Source organism: Cupressus sempervirens, chromosome 9 (assembly GCF_028749045.1).
Source record: "Cupressus sempervirens isolate cs-2001-9-10 chromosome 9, ASM2874904v1, whole genome shotgun sequence".
Lineage (NCBI taxonomy): Eukaryota > Viridiplantae > Streptophyta > Pinopsida > Cupressales > Cupressaceae > Cupressus > Cupressus sempervirens.
The window spans coordinates 633,515,450-633,536,299 of NC_143126.1; the positions used below are offsets into that span (position 1 = coordinate 633,515,450).

A 20,850-nucleotide genomic window follows, 5' to 3' on the forward strand; every position below is an offset into this window, starting at 1 on the left:
TTTATTATTAGATGTTTAAGTAAATATACTGTGTAAGTGACAAAGAATGATTAAAATTTATTTGATGGCTAGTATCATGTTTAGAGTTTGATGAGCATAAGAATTGAGTGTTACAATTGTGATATATTTTAGAGATTATGATTAGTATTATAATTAAGATCATGGTCATGGTTAAGGTTTAAATCAGCATTGCTTTTATCATTAAGGTCAAGGATCACAATTTAAGATTAAAATTTATCCCATGGTTGAAATTATAGTTAGAGTTTTGACTAAGGTTAGCATGCAAAGTAAGGATTAGAATAAAAGTTCTGATTTACACAATGGTTAGAGTTACGATAAGTGCTTAGGTATAGACAATGGAAGGTTAGGATCGTGTTTAGACTTGAATTTTATTTTGTTTACAACTAGAGTTTAATGATTGGTTTAGTGTTACTACTAGGATTGGGTTAGGGTTGTCAAAGGGTTCAAGGTTACAATTATTCTTATCATAAGGGGTTATGTCATAGTAATAATATGGTTAGGGTGAGGATTTTAATTAGGATAAAGGTTGCAATTTGAATTGAGGATAGATTTGAGGAACGTGGTTAGTTTTATAGTTGAATTTAGAGTTTTTATATGATTGGGGCTTTAGGTTTGTATGTATAGTTTGGGTTTTAACCTTGTATATATACGATTAGAATTATAGTTTAATATGAGTGATATGGTTCAAGGTTAATGTTTATGACAATGGAGTGTGGATACCTTCATTATTAAAAAGATAAATTTTTAATTAATCTTACAAATTGCCCTAATATATGCAAAAATTAGACCAATTTCTTTTCCTAGACCTTTATTATCTCTTCAATGTACCGCTGCACATTTAGGTGATTGCTAGTATTGTAATGGCTGCCATTGAGTTTAAGTTCACTTCTAGCACCCTCCCATTCTTTGAGACTCAATGTGTCAATTAAAGAAAATTTAAATAAAATGATTGTCTATCAAGCTTATAGCTAGAACCATTTTTATTTCTTTTAATTTTTATTCTTATTATTGTTTAGGCTAATAGTTAAAGGGCCAGATTTAGCTGTAAGATGTGAGAATTATGAATGCTTACCAAAATATACCTTTGAAATAGAAAGTTGTATTGTTTTTGCAAAATAAGATTATATATAATTTTGAGCTTCAAGCAATGCGCATCAATATATATTTAGAAGACAAGTACAGATTTCACACACTTAGTTCCATGATGCATGTTTTTCTATCAAACTTGTGACATTGATTCCAATGCAACATTAGCATAAGCCAGAACTCTAAGCTCATTGAATGTAAAGATGATGATAGGAAGCTAACAATATGTATTTTGCACTAGACTGAAATGGGATCTTGATGGGACCATACAATTTCAACTGTTGAACTGCTAGAAAGAACCGTTTGAATTGGCATCTAACCATTTAGAAACATTATCTTTCATGTGTTTAATTATGTGCAACTTGCAGTCATTATACTGAATTCAATTATGGTACCCAAAGTGCAAAATTAAAAGTACTTTATGTTTCAAATCATATCTTACTAAATAGCAGGATAAGCCCACAGAAATGTTAATTTAGGGAAGCAGAAATAATGATAAACAATATTTAGATATTCACCATCGTGCTTTCCTAAATGGAAAAAGCATAAACCTTAAAAAAAATAGACCACGTGTGGGCATCACTAAACCAATTGCTCAACTTTGGTAACAGTTTATTTTAGAAAAGTCAGAAAGAAAAGCATCATGTCTTCAAGGTAAGGAAGTGTCGTTCATTTTCATGCAAAATGTGGAACGCCGGAGTAATACCCCACTAGTTAATCTCCAGCATTAGGAAAATGTAATGTACCAAAATGGCTTTTACGCACAACCACGCTTGGAGGGATACATTAAAAGACCTCTCTTGCATACTCAATTCTACTGTGGCAATTATAAATTTAATCGTCCCCTAAATGATTAAGACTCCCAACTAAAGATTTTAAGTTAATATTTAGACAGCCTGCCAAACAGAAATCATAAAGGTAATCCTTGCTCGTGTCCATTTCAATAAAGCGCCGCATTAGAGTTGAAATAGTGGTCACCTCGGTAAAACCTGAACAGATTGCACCACAGGCATGGTATTTTCTGGTTGCTAACCCTAAGCAAACATCAGCACACCAAGAAGCATATGTTAGTTTTAAAATTAATTCAAAACAAAATCTTGTCCAAGGACATTCAAAACCCAAACTGCTTTTTTCTGCTAAAAAGATACTGATTTAAATGTATAGTCATTGAGAGTATTAATTTATCCAGGAGAATCAACTTTCTGAGAAGCTAAGTAACTCAAATAGTTAATCAAATGCCACTTGAGGCTTAGCAACTTAAAATCATTTATACAGAAGTAGGGAACTAAAAGAGAGCCCGTGCAGGGTTAATCAGCAAGATTCTTGAGATAGGTATATAGCATCATCCAAAGTCACATTTGTCTAATAACCAGCAAACTCGTTCCTTAGTTTCACATTATTCAGAGCTGGTATAATGATTTATTTTTACTTCTCAGATAATTAATTTTACCATAAATTTATCTTATTCACTCCCAATCCTTACATTTAAGAACAGGGAACCACTCAAGCATTTCCAGAATTTACTCTTATCTCCTTGTTTCGTAATTGATAGTGTTCCAAGTGTCTTCAACTGGCAGGCATTTTGATTGGATTTTACTCTTCACCAATGTATTTTAAAAACACCATTCCCAATCCTTAAGATGCACTCCTAAGCAATTGTATGGTAATTCTATGTACTAACATGCATATTAAATAAATATTGGACATGACATATGGTTGAACTGTGAAGAAAATGGCTAGATATTTCATGTCTAGAATAAATAACCCAGTCTACAAGACTATTGGGAGCCCTACCTCTCTTCCTCTCAATTTCATTTACAAATTGAAATAACTGTTTAAGTTGAGGTCTGTGTATCAGACAATATTTGTATGCCTCCAAGAGATAATTTCAGACTTCATTTGTCATGGTTGTGGAATATGTTAGGTGCTCAAAATTGTTTGCAGAATATATCTATTATCCATTTATTATTTCGTCAGTCAGATTATTATGAATACAATCTTCAATAGTATTGCCTATCAACATTAAACCTGAATTATGCACCCCTATGCCTGCCTGTGTTTAAGAGGCATTCTGTTGTAATCATTGCCTTTAATTGCATGTAAAAAATCCTCGTCTTTGCAGAAGATCAATCCTTCATTAACCACAAGCTACCATACAGTGGTGAACATGTACAATTGAAAAACACCATTTCAGACGAAACATAAAATTTATGGTTGGACAATGCCATCTAGTGATTACATACAACTTGGTAAGTCTGTAACTTCATTTTTATAACCAACCAAGCGTTATTTCTTTAAACCATCTTGTTATATGATCTTGTCACAGAGAGATGAAAGAAACCAGCAGATCCCAAAGGCTGTGGCATTGAAAGCTTTGTTCATTACAGTACGAAGAGAAACATACTATCTCAGAGCATACTGTTTACTATGAGATCCAGAGGAAGTACTGCTGTTTATTCAAAGACACAAGAGGGTCTTTTACTTTTCATATATCCAAAACCCAAGTGTGCATTTCAGCAGATCTCATCTGAATACATACAACTTAATCATATGGCTCTAAAGTGGTAATATCTTCAAAACGACCCTCACCTAATATATAATGAAAGCCAATAAACACGAGGCGTAAGATCATTTACATAAAATGCAACCTTAACACTCAGGATTCCTAAAACTAAAATTAAGCGTTCTGGCTAGCATAGAGCACTATCTTCAAAACGACCCTCACCTAATATATAATGAAAGCCAATAAACACGAGGCGTAAGATCATTTACATAAAATGCAACCTTAACACTCAGGATTCCTAAAACTAAAATTAAGCGTTCTGGCTAGCATAGAGCACTATGTAATTTTACTTTTTATTAATATATATAGACTTTTCCCTTTTGCCAAAACATATTGAGTTCCATCAGCACTCTTCTTAAAAACAACTCTCAAATGTTCACCTGTTCAAATGATGATGAACTGCTCTTTTCACATGTAAATGATAACCGTGTCTTCAAGTGAGTTCACCACCATCAACCAAAAACGTTGGCAGCAGCTGCAATACTAATAGAAGGTTCACTACATCAACCAAGAAACTATGACAACAGCTGCAGTGCTATCTATTATCTAGATAGATAATCTGGATACAAAACCCATCTTCATTTCATTAAAAAATGAATCAACTAGTGGCTTCAAATAGATCTACATCTGGAGGTACTGCCATCCACCCTCTTGATCTAGAATTATGTCAAATACCCAGCTTCATTACAAATACCCTTCTTGTCAGGACACTTATCCAAACTATGACAACAGCTGCAGTGCTATCTATTTATCTACATAAATAATCTGGATACAGATCCCCTCTTCATTTCATTAAAAAAAGTCTTAACTATTGGCCTCAAAGAGATCTACATCTAGAGCAACTGACATCCACCCTCTTGATCTAGAATTATGCCAAATACCCAGCTTCATTACAAATACCCTTCTTGTCAGGACACTTCTCCATTATTCTCCTGTCTGAAGATCATCTAAGCAGGCATCACCTCTATATCACCTCTCGAAAATCTCCCATTATTATCAATAAAAATCTTACTCTACAGTCTTCTTTTATCTTCAGGTGTCCTACGTTTCACTTCTATTAAATGAAATTTCATCGTCTAAGGAAAACAATATTAAAAGTTTTAGCATCTTTATTGTCAACTCGACCCCTACAGCTCGCCTCTCAAGAATATCTTCCATTCTCAACTACAATTTTACCCCATAATGTATTTTAAATATTAACACTAAGTTACCAAGTTTAGAAGGCCAGTTAGAACCCAGTTTACAGCTTGGGTCCAGTTCGCAGGTTCAGACAGGATTTTCACCTCAATCAATGAGTTTGGCCAGGAAACACCCAACAATCGCAACTCATATCTGGAGGCGTCAATCCCAGAAACAACAAATTTTACATTTATTTAATTTTATTTTCTTGTTCTATTTTAATTCCAAAAAGATCTATTTGTCCCTAACCCTAATTTTTGACATTAAAAACATCTAAAGGCAAAGCAAAACATATTGTGAAAAAAAACAAAGATATATAATTCTACTCCTGAACTTATATTCTTGCTTGTCATTGCACAAAGAGTTGAACATTGATTGTTGAACACTCCAAGCTGGTTGTAATGCTATTTCTATGCATTTGCGAGTGTTTATTTGTTGTCAAAGAGATCAGGAAAAAAAATTCACAAGGCAGGCTTTTTTTACATACATTTTTTTAGCAAATGAACTCATTGTTTTGTTTTGAAGATATTGAGTTCCTTTATGCTTGTAGGTATATAAAAACAAACTTCTTTCTTTCAAATGAATTAAGTTGTTTGTAAAAAAAATTGTTTTGAAATTGCATCTGTTTCAATTCTTTGAACGTGTTCTTTATTCAACTTGCTGTCTTAGATAATTTACAATAGCAACCATTTATAACTTCGTGAACTAACCCCGCTTCAAAACAAACCCAAACTGCCCCTTTGGAGATATGTTGATATGGTACAACAGCTTCCAGGTGGTGGAGGTTATGTTTGGATTTTGTAGTACTAGCCACTGTAAAGGCAGATATTCAAGCTCATATTGTCAAGTGAAAGGCCATTAGTGCAAGATACCTAGACAAGGCATCAAATTTGGTGCTACACACAAATGATAAAAACCTTCAAGAGGTACTCTTGGCACATATTGAAGAGCAAGAAAATGAAAACCAAGTATCAAGGTATAAATTAAATCATCCTTCGCAAACAAAGGATCTCAAGAGATTAAGACCCCTCCCGAGCCTTCTTACTTTGAACCTACAAAGAGTCGTCCATTTTTTGTCCATGCCTGAAGATTAACGTGTGGCCTTTGTACATAAGATATCACAAGGACCACTAGAAAAAGCTATTTAAGAACATTCCTAGAGAGATTGTCAATCAAGACAAATGTGATGTACCTATGTGAATGGATTGACTTTCAATGTTGATTGTTTGTTGTAATAGAAAAAAATGTTGCAATTAATTAACACTCCAAAAGGGTACAAGGCCCCAAGCAATAAAAGGCAAGTAGCACATTATTGGATGGGGAAGTGAAATTTCTAGAGGACTCCTTGAAGCCCCTAAAGGATTGTGAAGGATAGGTGAAGGATGCTGCATTTATTACTAACAATCTTTGTCGAGCCATTCATGAAGTGGTCCCTCAAAAAATTATGCAAACTATTACGAACAATGTCAGAAACTATAGGGCTATTAGGTTATCAATTTTAGAACGGCATTCACACATTTTTTGGACACTATGTGCTACTGCTCCAAATTACGGTACGACACTTTCTAACATGGAATCAGCCCAAATTGGTCCATATGGAAGCAATTTAACATCACAGGCAGAAAAGGTTAAGCAAATGATCGAAGATGACAATTGGTGGGATTGTGTTGTATCCAGGGATAACTTCAAGAAATCACCCTTTGGAAAAAAGTATAAAATTTGATTGTCAATCAAGACAAATGTGATGTACCTATGTGAATGGATTGACTTTCAATGTTGATTGTTTGTTGTAATAGAAAAAAATGTTGCAATTAATTAACACTCCAAAAGGGTACAAGGCCCCAAGCAATAAAAAGGCAAGTAGCACATTATTGGACGGGGAAGTGAAATTTCTAGAGGACTCCTTGAAGCCCATAAAGGATTGTGAAGGATAGGTGAAGGATGCTGCATTTATTACTAACAATCTTTGTCGAGCCATTCATGAAGTGGTCCCTCAAAAAATTTTGCAAACTATTAAAAACAATGTCAGAAACTATAGGGCTATTAGATTATCAATTTTAGAACGGCATTCACACATTTTTTGGACACTGTGCTACTATTCCAAATTACGGTACGACACTTTCTAACATGGTAATCAGCCCAAATTGGTCCATATGGAAGTGATTTAACATCACGGGCAGAAAAGGTTAACCAAATGATCGAAGATGACAATTGGTGGGATTGTGTTGTGTCCAGGGATAACTTTAAGAAACTACCCTTTGGAAAAAAGTATAAAATTTTGGCGAATCGAACATTCATTTAGGAGAAAAAAAATTATTTCTATTGGCGATTGGCCTAAGCATGGGACCCAATTTTCATGAAGTATAGGTGATATGACCACCCCGAAACTGCAAAAAAATTAGCCAAATTTGGGGTCCCTCATAATTAAGATTAGCCAATTGGCCAATATTAGCCACTAAAGTTACTTGGTTGTGTCTCTCCTTAGTTTCTCTAAAAACATATTGAGCATCTCTGTCATGAAGTTCGATGGTTGTGACGCATGAAATTCAAAATCTAGTGAATTTTTTGCAACCCTATAAAATTCATCAGTTCACCCAAAAATTTGTAAAATAAATGGGCTAGGGCTTAATGTGAGCTTCCTTTAGTGATGATATTATGAAAAAGAATTAGTCGAACAAATAAGCATAAGAATTGCAAATAAGAAATCTTTTGGTATTTAATTTGGGGATTCAACAAATATCAATCATTGCTTGGGGAATTTGAACTACATCTAATTACTAGTAACAAGTAATAATATGAGGTTTCAATTTATTTTTCATTTGTTTTAATAGTTTGTTTGTTTCTCTTTATTGTTAATTTAGTTTATAAATAAGTTTAAACACATTACAGTATTAATTATATTAAATATAAATTTTTAATTATTAATATATTGATCTGAATATGTTTAGTATTTGAATAAATTGTTATGTATGATTATTATCAAATGGTTATACGATATATTTTTTATAAGTATTTCAAATTAATAATAGAATCATTAAAGTGTGATTGGTGTGTTAATTATTTACTTTTATTTAATATTTAATTGTTTAAATTAATTGATTAATTATTGAAAAATTTAATTGAATATATTTGGTATTTATAATACTTAAATTTAAAAATATTCATATTCATATTTTAATATTCTTGAGTTTATATAAGGTAAATCTAATCACAAAAAAAATAGATCTTTTTTTGTCTTGTCAAATTTCATCCAAATTTTGTTATTATCAAACTCAAACTCGATAGCTTGTGATTTAGTGGAGCATGATATGTTAAATCAACATGGATAGGCCTTGTTTGGGTTAGGTATATCATAAATGCAAAATAGAAATATCTTGAAAAAGAATTCAAGAAATGAACAATCATTGTAGATAGACAAAACAAAAGGACCACTCCATTACATCTTCTAGACTTAGCACTAAGTCCCAAATATTATAGTTCTAACTCCTTTCTTTGAGACAAGAGTTTCAACATATAGAGATCCTCAAGTTGCTAATGGGTAGAAGGTAGCACTTCACAAAATCTTCACTTATCATGACATGCGTGATGGAATGAGGGCTAAGTTCATGGTTTTTGCATTCTCAAATAACTATTGTCTTGATGTTCTTTGGGACAAGCATATGGTTGATGCACATGGTGTTAATTCCATGGCAAACCATAAGCGTACCTACAACCTCTTGCAATCAAAGTTTTGTTGCAAGCTTTTATAAATTTTTAAAAAAATCTTTTATCTTTTACATTTTTATGTTTTAATTCCATAATTTAGTTTTCTTAATTTATAGCTCTTAACTCTCAAATTTTTCTAAATACTATGCTAGTTCATTTGAATCTAAGACAAATATTAGAACATACTTCGTTCGTAATGTCCCCAATTATCAAATTAATATCTTAGTCTTAAGCCTTTAAAGTTCCATCCAAAACATGCATTATTATTATGGAACACTAGGAGATCATAGAAGGTAACTTGACCCTGTCCAAAAAATTCAAGGGTCTGAAAGTCCAACGCCCATACTGCCTCCTGCTTAACTCTCTAGATTTCAAAGGCACAGAAGTGCTATCAACATATTGCCTCCTTAACTCCTTGAAGTCAAGGGTGTGGAAGTACATCCATCATTTGACCTCTTGCATGACCCAAATAATAAATGGATCTTTGGCTACTTGCTCTCCTTGTATGTACCATATCAATATTAACTCATTGATGCTTGTCAACAATATTTATGAGTCATTTCCTTTTTGCATCTCTTCCTTGTGAAGAGTATCAAATATATCTTTTATTTTCTTATTCTTCAAAGATCTTCCTAAATGCCCCCAGTCAATGATCGAAATGAAAAAATATGCCTCGTTATATCTTCACAAATTGGGATAATGAGTTGCATTCCAAAGGACAATCACAACATCACTTCATAATAGGCTAAATACAACACATAATTGGTTGTTCATCTTATTAATACTTCCATTTTACGTGGCTCTTGTATTTGATGGGGTCGAAGAGAGATATTTACCATTGACTCTAAACCATGGGTTCGATACACTCTTCTTAACAATACTTGGCGTTGCCCTATAGGAATATTGATCAACTATGCATGTTATCTTAGTCAAACATTGTTTTGATAATCAGTTGATTGATTTCCTATCCTTCGATCAATGCATCGAACTTGATAAATAATCAGCATCTTATCCTTTCATAAGTATCAAGTGTGTCTATCATTGTTGTCATAATCTATGATAGTCAACACAATGTTATTTATAATTACTAAGTCAGTGGTGTGAGAAGCTATTGCATCAAGTGATACATTTGACCATCAATTTCCTTATTGCTATTTACATGATTGCATTGTTATCCTTGGCAAAGGTTATATTTCATCTTTGTCTTGTCATGGCAGTTAACTCACAATGATTAATATTAACTTTAACCACTGAATGACCTTCTATCCTTTAGTTGATATCGACTGATTGATAGTAGAATTTGATCTAGTTGTTGTTACTGTCATGATAGCATAGAAAACTTCATTCATAATCTTAGTTGACTATTCTATTTGAATCTCGCTTTATCATATATGTAATTATCTTAACCTTAGTTATGATCTTTAGTATCTTATTAATTATGTATGTCCCTTGAAAGACTTAATATAATTAGTAATTGCATTTTTGTGTCTCTGGAGTCGTTACAAAATTGTAAAATGTTTATTTATTTATTTGTTTAATATTTTAAAACTATGATTTTTATTTATTATTAAATCCTATATCTCAAAAAAGGGTCATTACATAATCCATCACTAAATAAAACATGACAGACTATATACTCAAAAAATGCACAGGTCTTGACACATGCACATTCAATCTTGTTGCTCCTTACAAGCGAAGTGGCTACAAAGAAAGGAAGACAAAGAAGTGGGATATCAAGCCAAAATGTAAAGACTTGGATGGTTCCATTGCCCACTTTGTTGCACTTTATGTTGATGTTGACTATGAGCCACCTAGTGAGCTTGAGAGTGCTAGTACCCATATTTGAAAAATTTGAACTCTGTAAAAACATGCCAAGGCATGAAATAAAATGCAACAAAACTCGGCAACTTCGTAAATTGCTAAAATTTAGTTTTAAAATGATTTTTTTGTTACAAAATTTAATGAGGAGATGCATCTAATGAGACAATAAATGAGTAAACAAAAGAAACAAGAGCAGTCTGAGTACATATGAAATGCAAATTACATACAAAATGGCATCCTCATGTAGAATGTTTGTCTTTATAGAGCTATAAGTAAATACAATCAAAAAAGCAAGGGTCTAATCTTGGGACTCCACTTTGGTTGTGTCGCCTTGCTTATACCACAACTAGCAATGGCTTGACCTCCATCCTAGAAATTATGGTGTAAATCTTGTCCATTAGACTCTAAAGCAATTGAGAGTACCTAGATGCAATGTTCCACCGCTTGTCGAGAAAGGGGGGATGAGGGGACAAGGGAACAAGGGGAAATCAAGAAAGTGGGCATACAAACATCAACTTGATTTGACACAATTTTCCTATTAATTTGTTTTTTATTTTTAAATTCAAAAGCATTGTATGGGGGTATTAGCCCTCAATGGGGTCAAGGTTCAACACCTTGTGGGGTCTTGGAACAGCGTCTAGGGAACCCTCCTTGCTGCATTTCAAGGCAGGGTTGGGCAACCCTCCCACTACCAAGCATATTTGTCTTTCTTGCATGGGCTTTGGATTCTTCATTTTTTACGCATTTTTTCCCAAAATTGACATGTTTGAACTCCATTTGAAATCCACGTCAAAGCAACTGATATGCTTGCACCTTGCATAAGCATGGGAGAGTGTTTTGGGGCTTGAGCAGCAAATGAGTACTCAAAAAAACCAAACAAAACTATAGGTCGATATTAAAATCCTTACATGCTATTGTAGCCAAGTATTTGGCTCAAGCTTGTTCAAGTCTCCCAAAATGTTGATGAATCTTTCGTTAGTTTTCTATGAGCTTTTCAAAACTTTTCTGCGAGTATTTTGGCAAGAAAAATTCGTAAAAACTCGCAAGTTTTTCTCTTCTCATCGAGTTTTGTACGAATTTTTCATTTATGCCAGTGCCAATACTAGTAGTGCTAGTTCTTATAATTTACTAAAACATAGATCACTGATTGTACACCTAACATTATTATTTTGTAACTTGAAGTTTGATATATATAAATAATAAATCATGACATTCAAGTTTCACTATACTAGACTATTAATATGGCGATGTATTTTGCTATGTTATTTGACAATTCCTATAGTGTACTTTGAACTTGTTTACTATAGCAAATATGCATGTATCTCTGACTTTTATAAATTTTTGTACAGACAAACCCAACTAGAGCCCGAATCCCAAAACAATTTTGACCAAACTAGCAAACCAAACCTTCAAACCCGAACCCATACCAATAGCCTAGTATTATGGTGTCCTACTCTATTTGATGTTGTGACCCCAATTAAGAGGAATTCAATTTGGCAGTTGAGGAATAAATGAAGTGCTTAAAACACTAATGGTTAATAAATATAATAATAATATGAATTAATATTTAAAATATTTTAATAGATATGATAAATAAATTTATAATAATTAAATAATTTGGCTCTCACACCAACTTGCTAAAAAATATATATATTCTCGAGGCCAACCCATTTGGCCATCACCCATTTATGGAGGGGGCAAGCATGTTTTGTATGAACACGAAAATTGCAGACAATTGCCTTAGGAACAATTTTCTCTTCCTGGGACAATCCTCGAGAAGCCTTCCTCAAGTGGGATGATACCTCTACCTAATCATCTCTAACATGCACAAGTAATTTCTTTTGGTTATTTCATTGTCTGGTCAGCAAAGCCGTCACAAATGAATGACATCGGAGTCTTTGAATCTCATATGTCTTACATCTCCTAGCAGTGGGTTGTAACTGTCCCATTTCTAATGCGCAAAATTGTATATCAACCTCCACTCTATGTATGGGAGCTTCCCAATCATACTCAAAATCTGAGTGAAGCATGTTGGATTTTGAGCCCATAAATCAATGATGATAAACAGCAATAAGAAAAAGCCAAAACTGAAACAATAAACACTAAAATATCCTAGGAAAACCCTTCTAGAATAAAGGGTAAAACCCGGCCACACAACAAAAATATCATTTTATTGATCATGAAAATTTAAGAGTACAATGTCTTTCGCTTGATGCGATATATATAACTCAAAGAGATACTATAAATAATAAGTCTCTTGAGTTTCCCAAAATATGACTCTTATTTTCAAATATAACTCTTCATATTACCATGCCTCATCGCATATTGAATGCCACATGATTTAATATTTAATATTACAAATTAACATAAATGTGCGTTTCAGGTGAAGGAGACCATAGCAATAATAACATCCATACTTCTAGAGATAAAGATCTCTATCGCAGCTATAATCTCCAACACTCCCTCTTAGCCAGAGAGAGATCTTTAGCTAATTAGTCACACAAGGCTGCAACCAAAATGTCAGTCTAATCACATAGATCCTATAAAATTCATGGAATCACTCAACATGAAAATCTGTAATAATCACATTCAACTTTCATCACGGACTCACTCAATGTGATGTTGTCATAGAATCTCTCAACATGACAAACCTGAAAGAATCACAATCAGTTTTCATCACGGACTCTCGCAACGTAATGCTATAATGGAATCTCTCAACATGACACTAAGAGAACAATTTGTTTATATTCATGGAATCACTCAACATGAAAAATCACAAACAACTTTCATCACAGGCTCACTCAATGTGATGCTATCGTGGAGTCTCAACATGACAAGTTAGTAAAGTTTACAACCAACATTTTATCACGGATTCTCTCAACGTGATACAATCATGGACTCTCAACATGACTTCCAACTCCCATCACAGAATCTCTCAACATGATATTCACTCCCAAAGTGAAAGAGTTATCAGGTTGACCTTATAACTATCATGAATAAGAACCCATAATCAGCAACAAATGCACTCACAACTACGACTCTTTTCCATCAAGAGTCTCAAAATCGATAATATCAATATGTTAACCATATATATAAACATGATAGGGATTCCATAATCACTCCCTCTTAACATAAATAGCTTTGATCATTATATTCAAATAGATGACGTAAGCTCCCTCTGAGGCTTAACAGTTCCCTCTGAATCATGAGCTTCCTCTGAACGCAAATATAAAGCATCTTGTTGCTTACTGCAATGAAGGGAGATTAATGCTAAAATCAAACATTATTCTCTGTTATATAAAAATAAATATATGATTTGTACTCACAAATTAATGTATTCGCATATAAAGCACAATAAAACTTATCTGAACATATAGACTCGTGTCCATGCAAATTCACCAATGTTTTCTTCAGCTATAGCAGGATCTGCTTGTGCTGATACCTCTAATATATTGATGCATTTTATATATAAAAGATTGAAGCCTCCATCTAGGCACATTCCTTTTCTTCTTTTACATTCTTGCTCTGTCTCGAACTCATGTTCTTGCACATGTTTGTGTTCTAGATATTTAACACCGGGCACAAGAGAAGCATTTAAATTCGCACAACTCTTGGATCAATTCATTATAATTATGGTGAGCATCCAACCTTCCCAGTGGGTACTGTATATTTGACCTTCAGGCTGAAACCTGTGAGAACGCAGTCTTTCCATGGTTGTGTTATCTAATGAATTTGATTGCAACGATCACTAGAGCAACTCTCTCTTGATTTTACGAGGGTGGGAATATGAACAAGCAAAGGGACAAGGAGACCACGAGAGAAAAAGTTGGCGTTATGTGAAAGAAAATTGCAGCCAACCAAAGCCTTCAAAAATGCTGAACTTCTCGTTGCTTTGGCTTCCATTACCATACTCCTACACTCAACAGAATAATGAAGACCGACCGAGCAGCTCTGAGTCATTCCCAAACTCCAAACAGTAATGATATATCCTGATAAGATGATCCATGCAGATGCCTGATAGAATGAAGTCGGTGATTGATAGAAACTGCTAGAACTGGCTTTGGCAAAATGACAAAGGTGAAATAAAATGCTCCAGATAATGATCTTGTTTTTGACCATACAACTGTTACTTAAAACTCAAGCAGAGACAATTGAGATAGCTCAAACACACAAACCCACATAGAGGACTCCATCATAAAGAGTTTCCAATAATTTAATATCCGAACGATATACTTACTTCACTTCTGTTGCACTTCCATCTATTCAATCACCGCTACTTACAAGCACCTGATGAATAACATTTACGATAATCATTAGATTAGATTCTCAGAAAGAAAAAATATGAAATGAAATGATAATGTTGTGAAAAGGTTTACACACTACATGCCACACGATAACAAAGATTACCAAATATGAATCACACACAGGGAAGCATCATCAGTTATGAATAAAAGAGCGGTTACATATAAAAACCATGGCACAGTTATGACCGACAAGATACAAGACATATAGCATGAACCAACACTGATAAAAGACCCGATTAATCTTCTCATACTCGAGGCACAAGGATGGGATGCAGCTACCAAGAATAACTAACATCAGCCAATCATTCATCCTGAGTACTTCTATTAATACTGAAGATGAAAAATAGTTTGAAAGAAAGAAAATGAATCAATAAAGAAACATAACCAATTTAATTAAAGAGCAATAAACGCACAAGCATGATCATAACAGTCAAAAGAAAGATAATTGAAAATGTATCGGATTGAGGTAATGACACTTCCCTGAGATAAAGTCACCCAGACTCCACAGCAATAAAAAAGAGCCAAAACTGAAACAATAAACACTAAAAATATCGTGGGAAAACCTTTCTAGAATGAAGGGAAAAACCCAGCCACACAACAAAAATAACGTTTTATTGATAATAAAAGTTCAAATGTACAATGTCTTTCGCTTGATGCGATATATATATATATATATATATATATATATATATATATATATATAACTCAAAGAGAGACTCCTCACATTACAACAGAAAAGTCTCTTGACTTTCCCAAAATATTACTCTTAATTTTCAAATACAATTCTCTGTATTTCGATTCCTCGATGCATGTTGAATGACATGACTTAATAATTAATATTACAAATTAACATAAATGTCCTTTTCAGCTGAAGCTGACCATAACGGTATTAACATCCATACTTGTAGAGATAAAGATTTCTATCTTCGCTACAATCTCCAACAAAGCAGCAGGCTAGAATATATTTAGTTTATTTCTGGACCGAGCAAATTTATTATCAAATTTGTGTACTTGTATTCTGTGGGCTAAATCCGTTTTAAGGACCTATAATATTTGTAATAAGACAATTATTTTGTAGGAATCATGGTTCAAATTGCATAAATCTGGGAAATTTTCCGTTTTATAGCTGGCAGCTGTGAAAACAAACTGATTTTCTCTTCAGAATGGAACTTTAGATATTTTGAGTTGAACATCACAGATTATTCTAGGTAGAACATTTCAAAGCACTTAATATCAAAGCTTAGTATCTTTGTTATTAACTACACAACCACTTCTCTAACTGTTCTATTAAAGAACATTCATTTATATAACTCAATCTATTTGTTCCTGATCAGCTTAAAATTTAAACTGCCATCTTAGGAAGCTCTTAACATGTAATATTTCAGTTTATAATCTAAGTTCCCAGTCCATTGGGCACAGATTCGTGTGTCTGTGTGTCTGTGTGTGTCTGTGTCTGTGTGTGTGTCTGTGTGTGTGTCTCTGTGTGTGTGTGTCTGTGTCTGTGTCTGTGTCTCTGTGTGTCTGTGTCTCTGTGTGTGTGTGTGTGTGTGTCTGTGTGTGTGTGTGAACCAGTAATCAACGGGTCCATCACAGTGAACACATCTTTCATTATGCTGACTTCTCTCCTAAGATCTACCATTAAATTCACCAGAAAAAGTATCACCCCGAAAGCACCACTTGTTTCTTAAATGCTTTGTTTTCGTTATTTCATACACGCTTCAGTTTCAGAAAGGCTGTTCCTTTAAATATGTTCAGGCTATACATGCAAAATGTTTTCAGGGGATAATCTTGAGTTGCACAGTTAATACCCACTAAATGGTAAACGAATGGAGCAGTAAATGCAACCATGTACAACTCAGTCTAGGCAGATAAAGGAATTATCAATTATGTCATAACAAATTTACTGCATCCACTTCGATGATTTGCCATTTCTAATTTACAAGTAAAACCAAAACTTAAACCAAAAGTGTTCTTTACTAACACTCAACCTAGGTGGATCATAGGAAAGTATTTCTCCTTCTAGATCAGCTAGCCGCTAGGATGTAACAACTACAGTGCTAGAATATAACCAAGAGAGAACAAGTTCATGAAAAACAAACCATCAATAAGAATAGAGTTGCAATGTAAGGCATTTCATATAAAGCAGATCAAATTCAACACCGCTGGTTTTAAGTGATACTATGAATTCGTTGGGTTGGTGATTTTCAGGCCACTCACCAGCATTTTATTATTGTGAACTGCTATGCCTTGACAATTAAAAAAAAGATGGGGCTTGGTGTACGTCTCTGCCATATTTTGGCCTAATGAACTCTCCTAAGACACATAGCTTAGTTTAAGGAAATGACTGCATTTTTTGTATGCAGTGCAGCACATCTGCCCAAAGTTTCTCTGTTGTGAAGCTACTAAAAACTGGAACTCTTGGCAATTACAAATCCCACCACTACAATGATATTTAATTGTTATCCTACGAAAGGAAATGAAAATTGATGCCAAAAAAGCCAAGGAATGAATATTCAATAATACCTCCTCCATTACAATATCTTCATTTTTCTCCACTGGGTTGTCAGTACTCTCAGCTGGGTTTCCCACACTTTCAGTAGGATTATCAGCAGTCTGTGTCGAATGAGCAGTATCAGTTTTCTCAGTGATCTCAACTACCTTCTCAGCAATTTGATCCTCCATAGTGTTTTCAACAGGTTCAGTCTTACTGGGCTCTACTTTCATGTCATCATCAGAGATTTTCAAATCTGCAGGTAACTGGCCAGACTTCAAGGCCTGTAAGTAGAAAACACATGTGAGAATAGAAAAAAAGTGCATCGAAAATGGATATATATGTCAAAGACTCAAAAGATTAGACATGGGAGGTTATGCAATACTCATCATTAGACAATGGCAAAAAACTACGGATAAATCTATTGCAAAAATACTACTCAATGAAAAAGAATCAGTACTTTTTTGTCCAAAAGAAATATAAAAACTAAGTACCTTTTCAAGTCTAGCAACTTCTTCAAGTGTTTGAGAGTTTGCAATTGCAGCCTGCATCAAAACCCAATCAATAGCTTGAAATGGTAAATATCTTATACGATGACCAGCTATCATCAACTATTCTTGAATACAATATGCTATGCTATTCCAAAATGGCAAAAACATTAAAAAACATTCCCATACAGTTTTTTTGCATCAATACTAACATAAATACTATTTTCAAAAGTCAGAAGAGTTCTATAGCATGTTTTAAACTATGTTTTTTTCACTTCTAATATTAAATTCTATAGCTGTTAAACGTAATGTAATACCTCCTGAAAGCTGATGACCGAACACACATCCACAAGTAAGCAGCACAAACAGTATACAGGGAAAACAAACAAGCCTACCTAAAAGGTTAACAGAACTTTCAATAACAATGAGACACATGAAATACACGTACAGTCCAAAAAAGCAACATTCATTAGAAATATTTTCATGGCAATCAAAATTCCACTAGGAGTGTCAAGAGCGTCATTAAACAAAGATACAAACATATTAATTCAACATAGAAATCAGCAACATTGCCATCAACCAGATCATGACCCACTGACATTTTTTAAGAAGTATCTGATATGGGAAAAAATATTTAATGCTCAAAATTTTTTGGTAGCTAAAAAATATGGATGAAGGCACGCAAAATGCAACAGCTTACTAAAATGTATAGTATTGAGTGCACCTTGATAGCTAGGATTTGTTCTGGTGTAGGAGGAACAGCTTTTGGTGCCTGCTGTTCACTTGGTGCCTCTGTCACCATGGGAACCTCACCAGGAGTAAATGTTTTTACTGGCTCTCTCTTAGCATCCTCCTCTGCTTCCTTTGATGCGAAGAATTTTTCAGCTTCCAGCCTTTCCTGCTCTCAACAGACCATCAATGTCAGCCAATGAAGTAAAAGAAGAATATTTCTGATAGTATTGTGGTTCATCAAAGACTAAAACAGAGGCCGCCAGAACACAACGGCCCACACCTTCACATGCCAAAAGCTCCACCACCATCAAAGTTCAAACCATCGTGTGGTAGGAGTGCAATACCTGCAAATGATTCCATTTGTTGCTACAATTAAGCTCTCTCACGAAGCTCTCACGAGAAATCTAGCCTTGCTTCATTCAGGCTTCCTTTATGTTCTATATAAAACAACAAAAACATATTTGTTCCTATGAAATATGAGAGAAGAAGAGGTTTATTTTCCTTCAAAGAAGAAATATAACCAACAAAGCAAAAGTGTTTAATAATGCAAGATAAATGTACCCAATAACTACAGATGAATTAAATCATAATAAAATGAGACACGTCAACTCATTGATGAGCAGTCAAAGGACAATCAAGAAAACTAATGACAAGGGGATTCATTAGGAACCCAGGAAACAGTAATTTTCAAATTACTTATAGACTGGGATCATCAGAAAGTAGCAATGAATACCATGTTATTAATTCTATCCTAGACCAAAAATAAGGTATTTACATTGGACTGGAGTCTTTTATTTGAAGAAACCTAGACACTGAAGCTGATGTATCAGCAAATGAAGGGATGTAGATAAAAGTTGGCATGTACAACAAATGCCATGTAGATGGTAGTAAAAGTTAAAAATTTGTTTTGGATTCCAAATGCACCCCCTCATTCATTTAATTAATCCACCCACTCAATGAATGCACTCCCACATTCACCAATAGTGTATGAAATCTTGGTAAGATCCTATGATTTTATACTTGGAAGTTTGAAACTATAGTCCTGCCCTTCACTTCTTCCTAGTCAACAAACTGAAAGAGATATAGCCTATAAGAAGGAACATGTTTGTCTGAAAAGTGAAAACCTGTCACCAGCAAGTAAAGAATCCTTGAGAAGATTTAGGTTAGGATTCAAAGCTGATGACTGACAGATGGCTATAATATCATCCGAGGCTGAAATAAGTCATCACTATTCGTGAAATTGGAAGCTATAATTGGAGATCAGAAGTACAGGAGTCCAAAAAATTAAGAGTCCAAGATATTTTATCCAGATATGTGAAATTTATGCTTTATGTTTACATTTCTAATATCCAAAGTTGCATGGATATGAATACAGATACAAATACTAATATGGTATTGGGTATGGATACAGCCTTTTTTTAAGACCCCCAATATGGATACGGCTGGGTACAACATTAATAAATAACACACATATTTAACACAGTTTTCTAAGTTATTAGAGGAGATTCACTACTTCAATAGCAATATTGACACATAAATGCTACATAAAAATTTATAAGTTAATTTTAACACTTTACAATGTATATTATGCAGAAATAGTAGAGTAGCATTAGAAGATAACCCCAAAAAATGGGTTGCTGAAATAGAAATACATTTATTTTGTCTTTCTCATTCGGTGCACGTTGTTTATACCAATTTTTCTTTTTAAAAATGCATTTTATGTTTTTCTTAAATTAAATTTGGGAAGATTTGTCAAATCTTTACAAAAATAGATCATGTAGTATTCGGCGCGGTTGGAAAATCATGCCTCTTAGGCCAGCATGGGTAAATCGGATAAGGAGATACGTGTGCCCAAGGAGAGACAGAGGAGTTTCCAGCAACTCAGCTAATATCATTTGACTATTCACAGTTCTTGTGAAATTGAAAATAACCTGATGTCTACATTGTGAATTCATCACAAAGCACAAAAATCATCAATTAGTTTGGAAATTTTGAATATTATATTATTAGTTTGTCATGTCCCCTTCTCTGCACTAGTGTTATGGCGCCAGGTTAATCTATCTCCACATCTGGATAGATTAACGGCATTAACTATCAAGATGCCTACCAGTCACGTCGGAGATTTTATCTTAAGTACTCCAGTTATTATTATTAAAGTGTGTGGATAAAGTTACTTTATGTTATAAAGTCATTTATTTTATAAAGTGACTTAAGTGACTACAGGACAAAAGTGTTGTTTTATCCCACATCCCTTATTTCAATGTTTTTCCCTCACTTCGAGGTTATAAAAGAAAGGACCTTGCATTGGGATTCACATACAAGAATTTATGAAACCAAAACTTCGGTATATCCTGGTTGCTTTAATGTGACTGGTTAGAACTCCAAGAATGAAACCCCTCGAGTTTGGCTTTTCCGAGGAAGTTGGATGTTACCCCAAACTCCTCTCCAGAAGTTCAAGCA

General features: G+C 33.9%; 1 protein-coding gene across 2 annotated transcripts in view; it reads right to left on the reverse strand.

The window, feature by feature from the left end:
- Positions 1-1,698: 1,698 nt before the first annotated feature.
- U2A' (U2 small nuclear ribonucleoprotein A) overlaps positions 1,699-20,850 on the reverse strand; it is a 71,447-nt gene continuing 52,295 nt past the window's right edge. The window contains exons 5-9 of one of the 2 annotated variants that reach the window (XM_089801427.1): positions 18,383-18,556; positions 17,665-17,715; positions 17,203-17,454; positions 14,613-14,662; positions 1,699-2,141 (exon numbers count right to left, since the gene is read on the reverse strand). In XM_089801427.1, coding sequence (XP_089657553.1) covers positions 14,639-14,662; positions 17,203-17,454; positions 17,665-17,715; positions 18,383-18,556 — 501 coding nt within the window. In that variant the 3' untranslated portion in view covers positions 1,699-2,141; positions 14,613-14,638. The remainder of the gene's footprint in view (positions 2,142-14,612; positions 14,663-17,202; positions 17,455-17,664; positions 17,716-18,382; positions 18,557-20,850) is intronic. The other variant, XM_089801428.1, reaches the window with a different exon arrangement.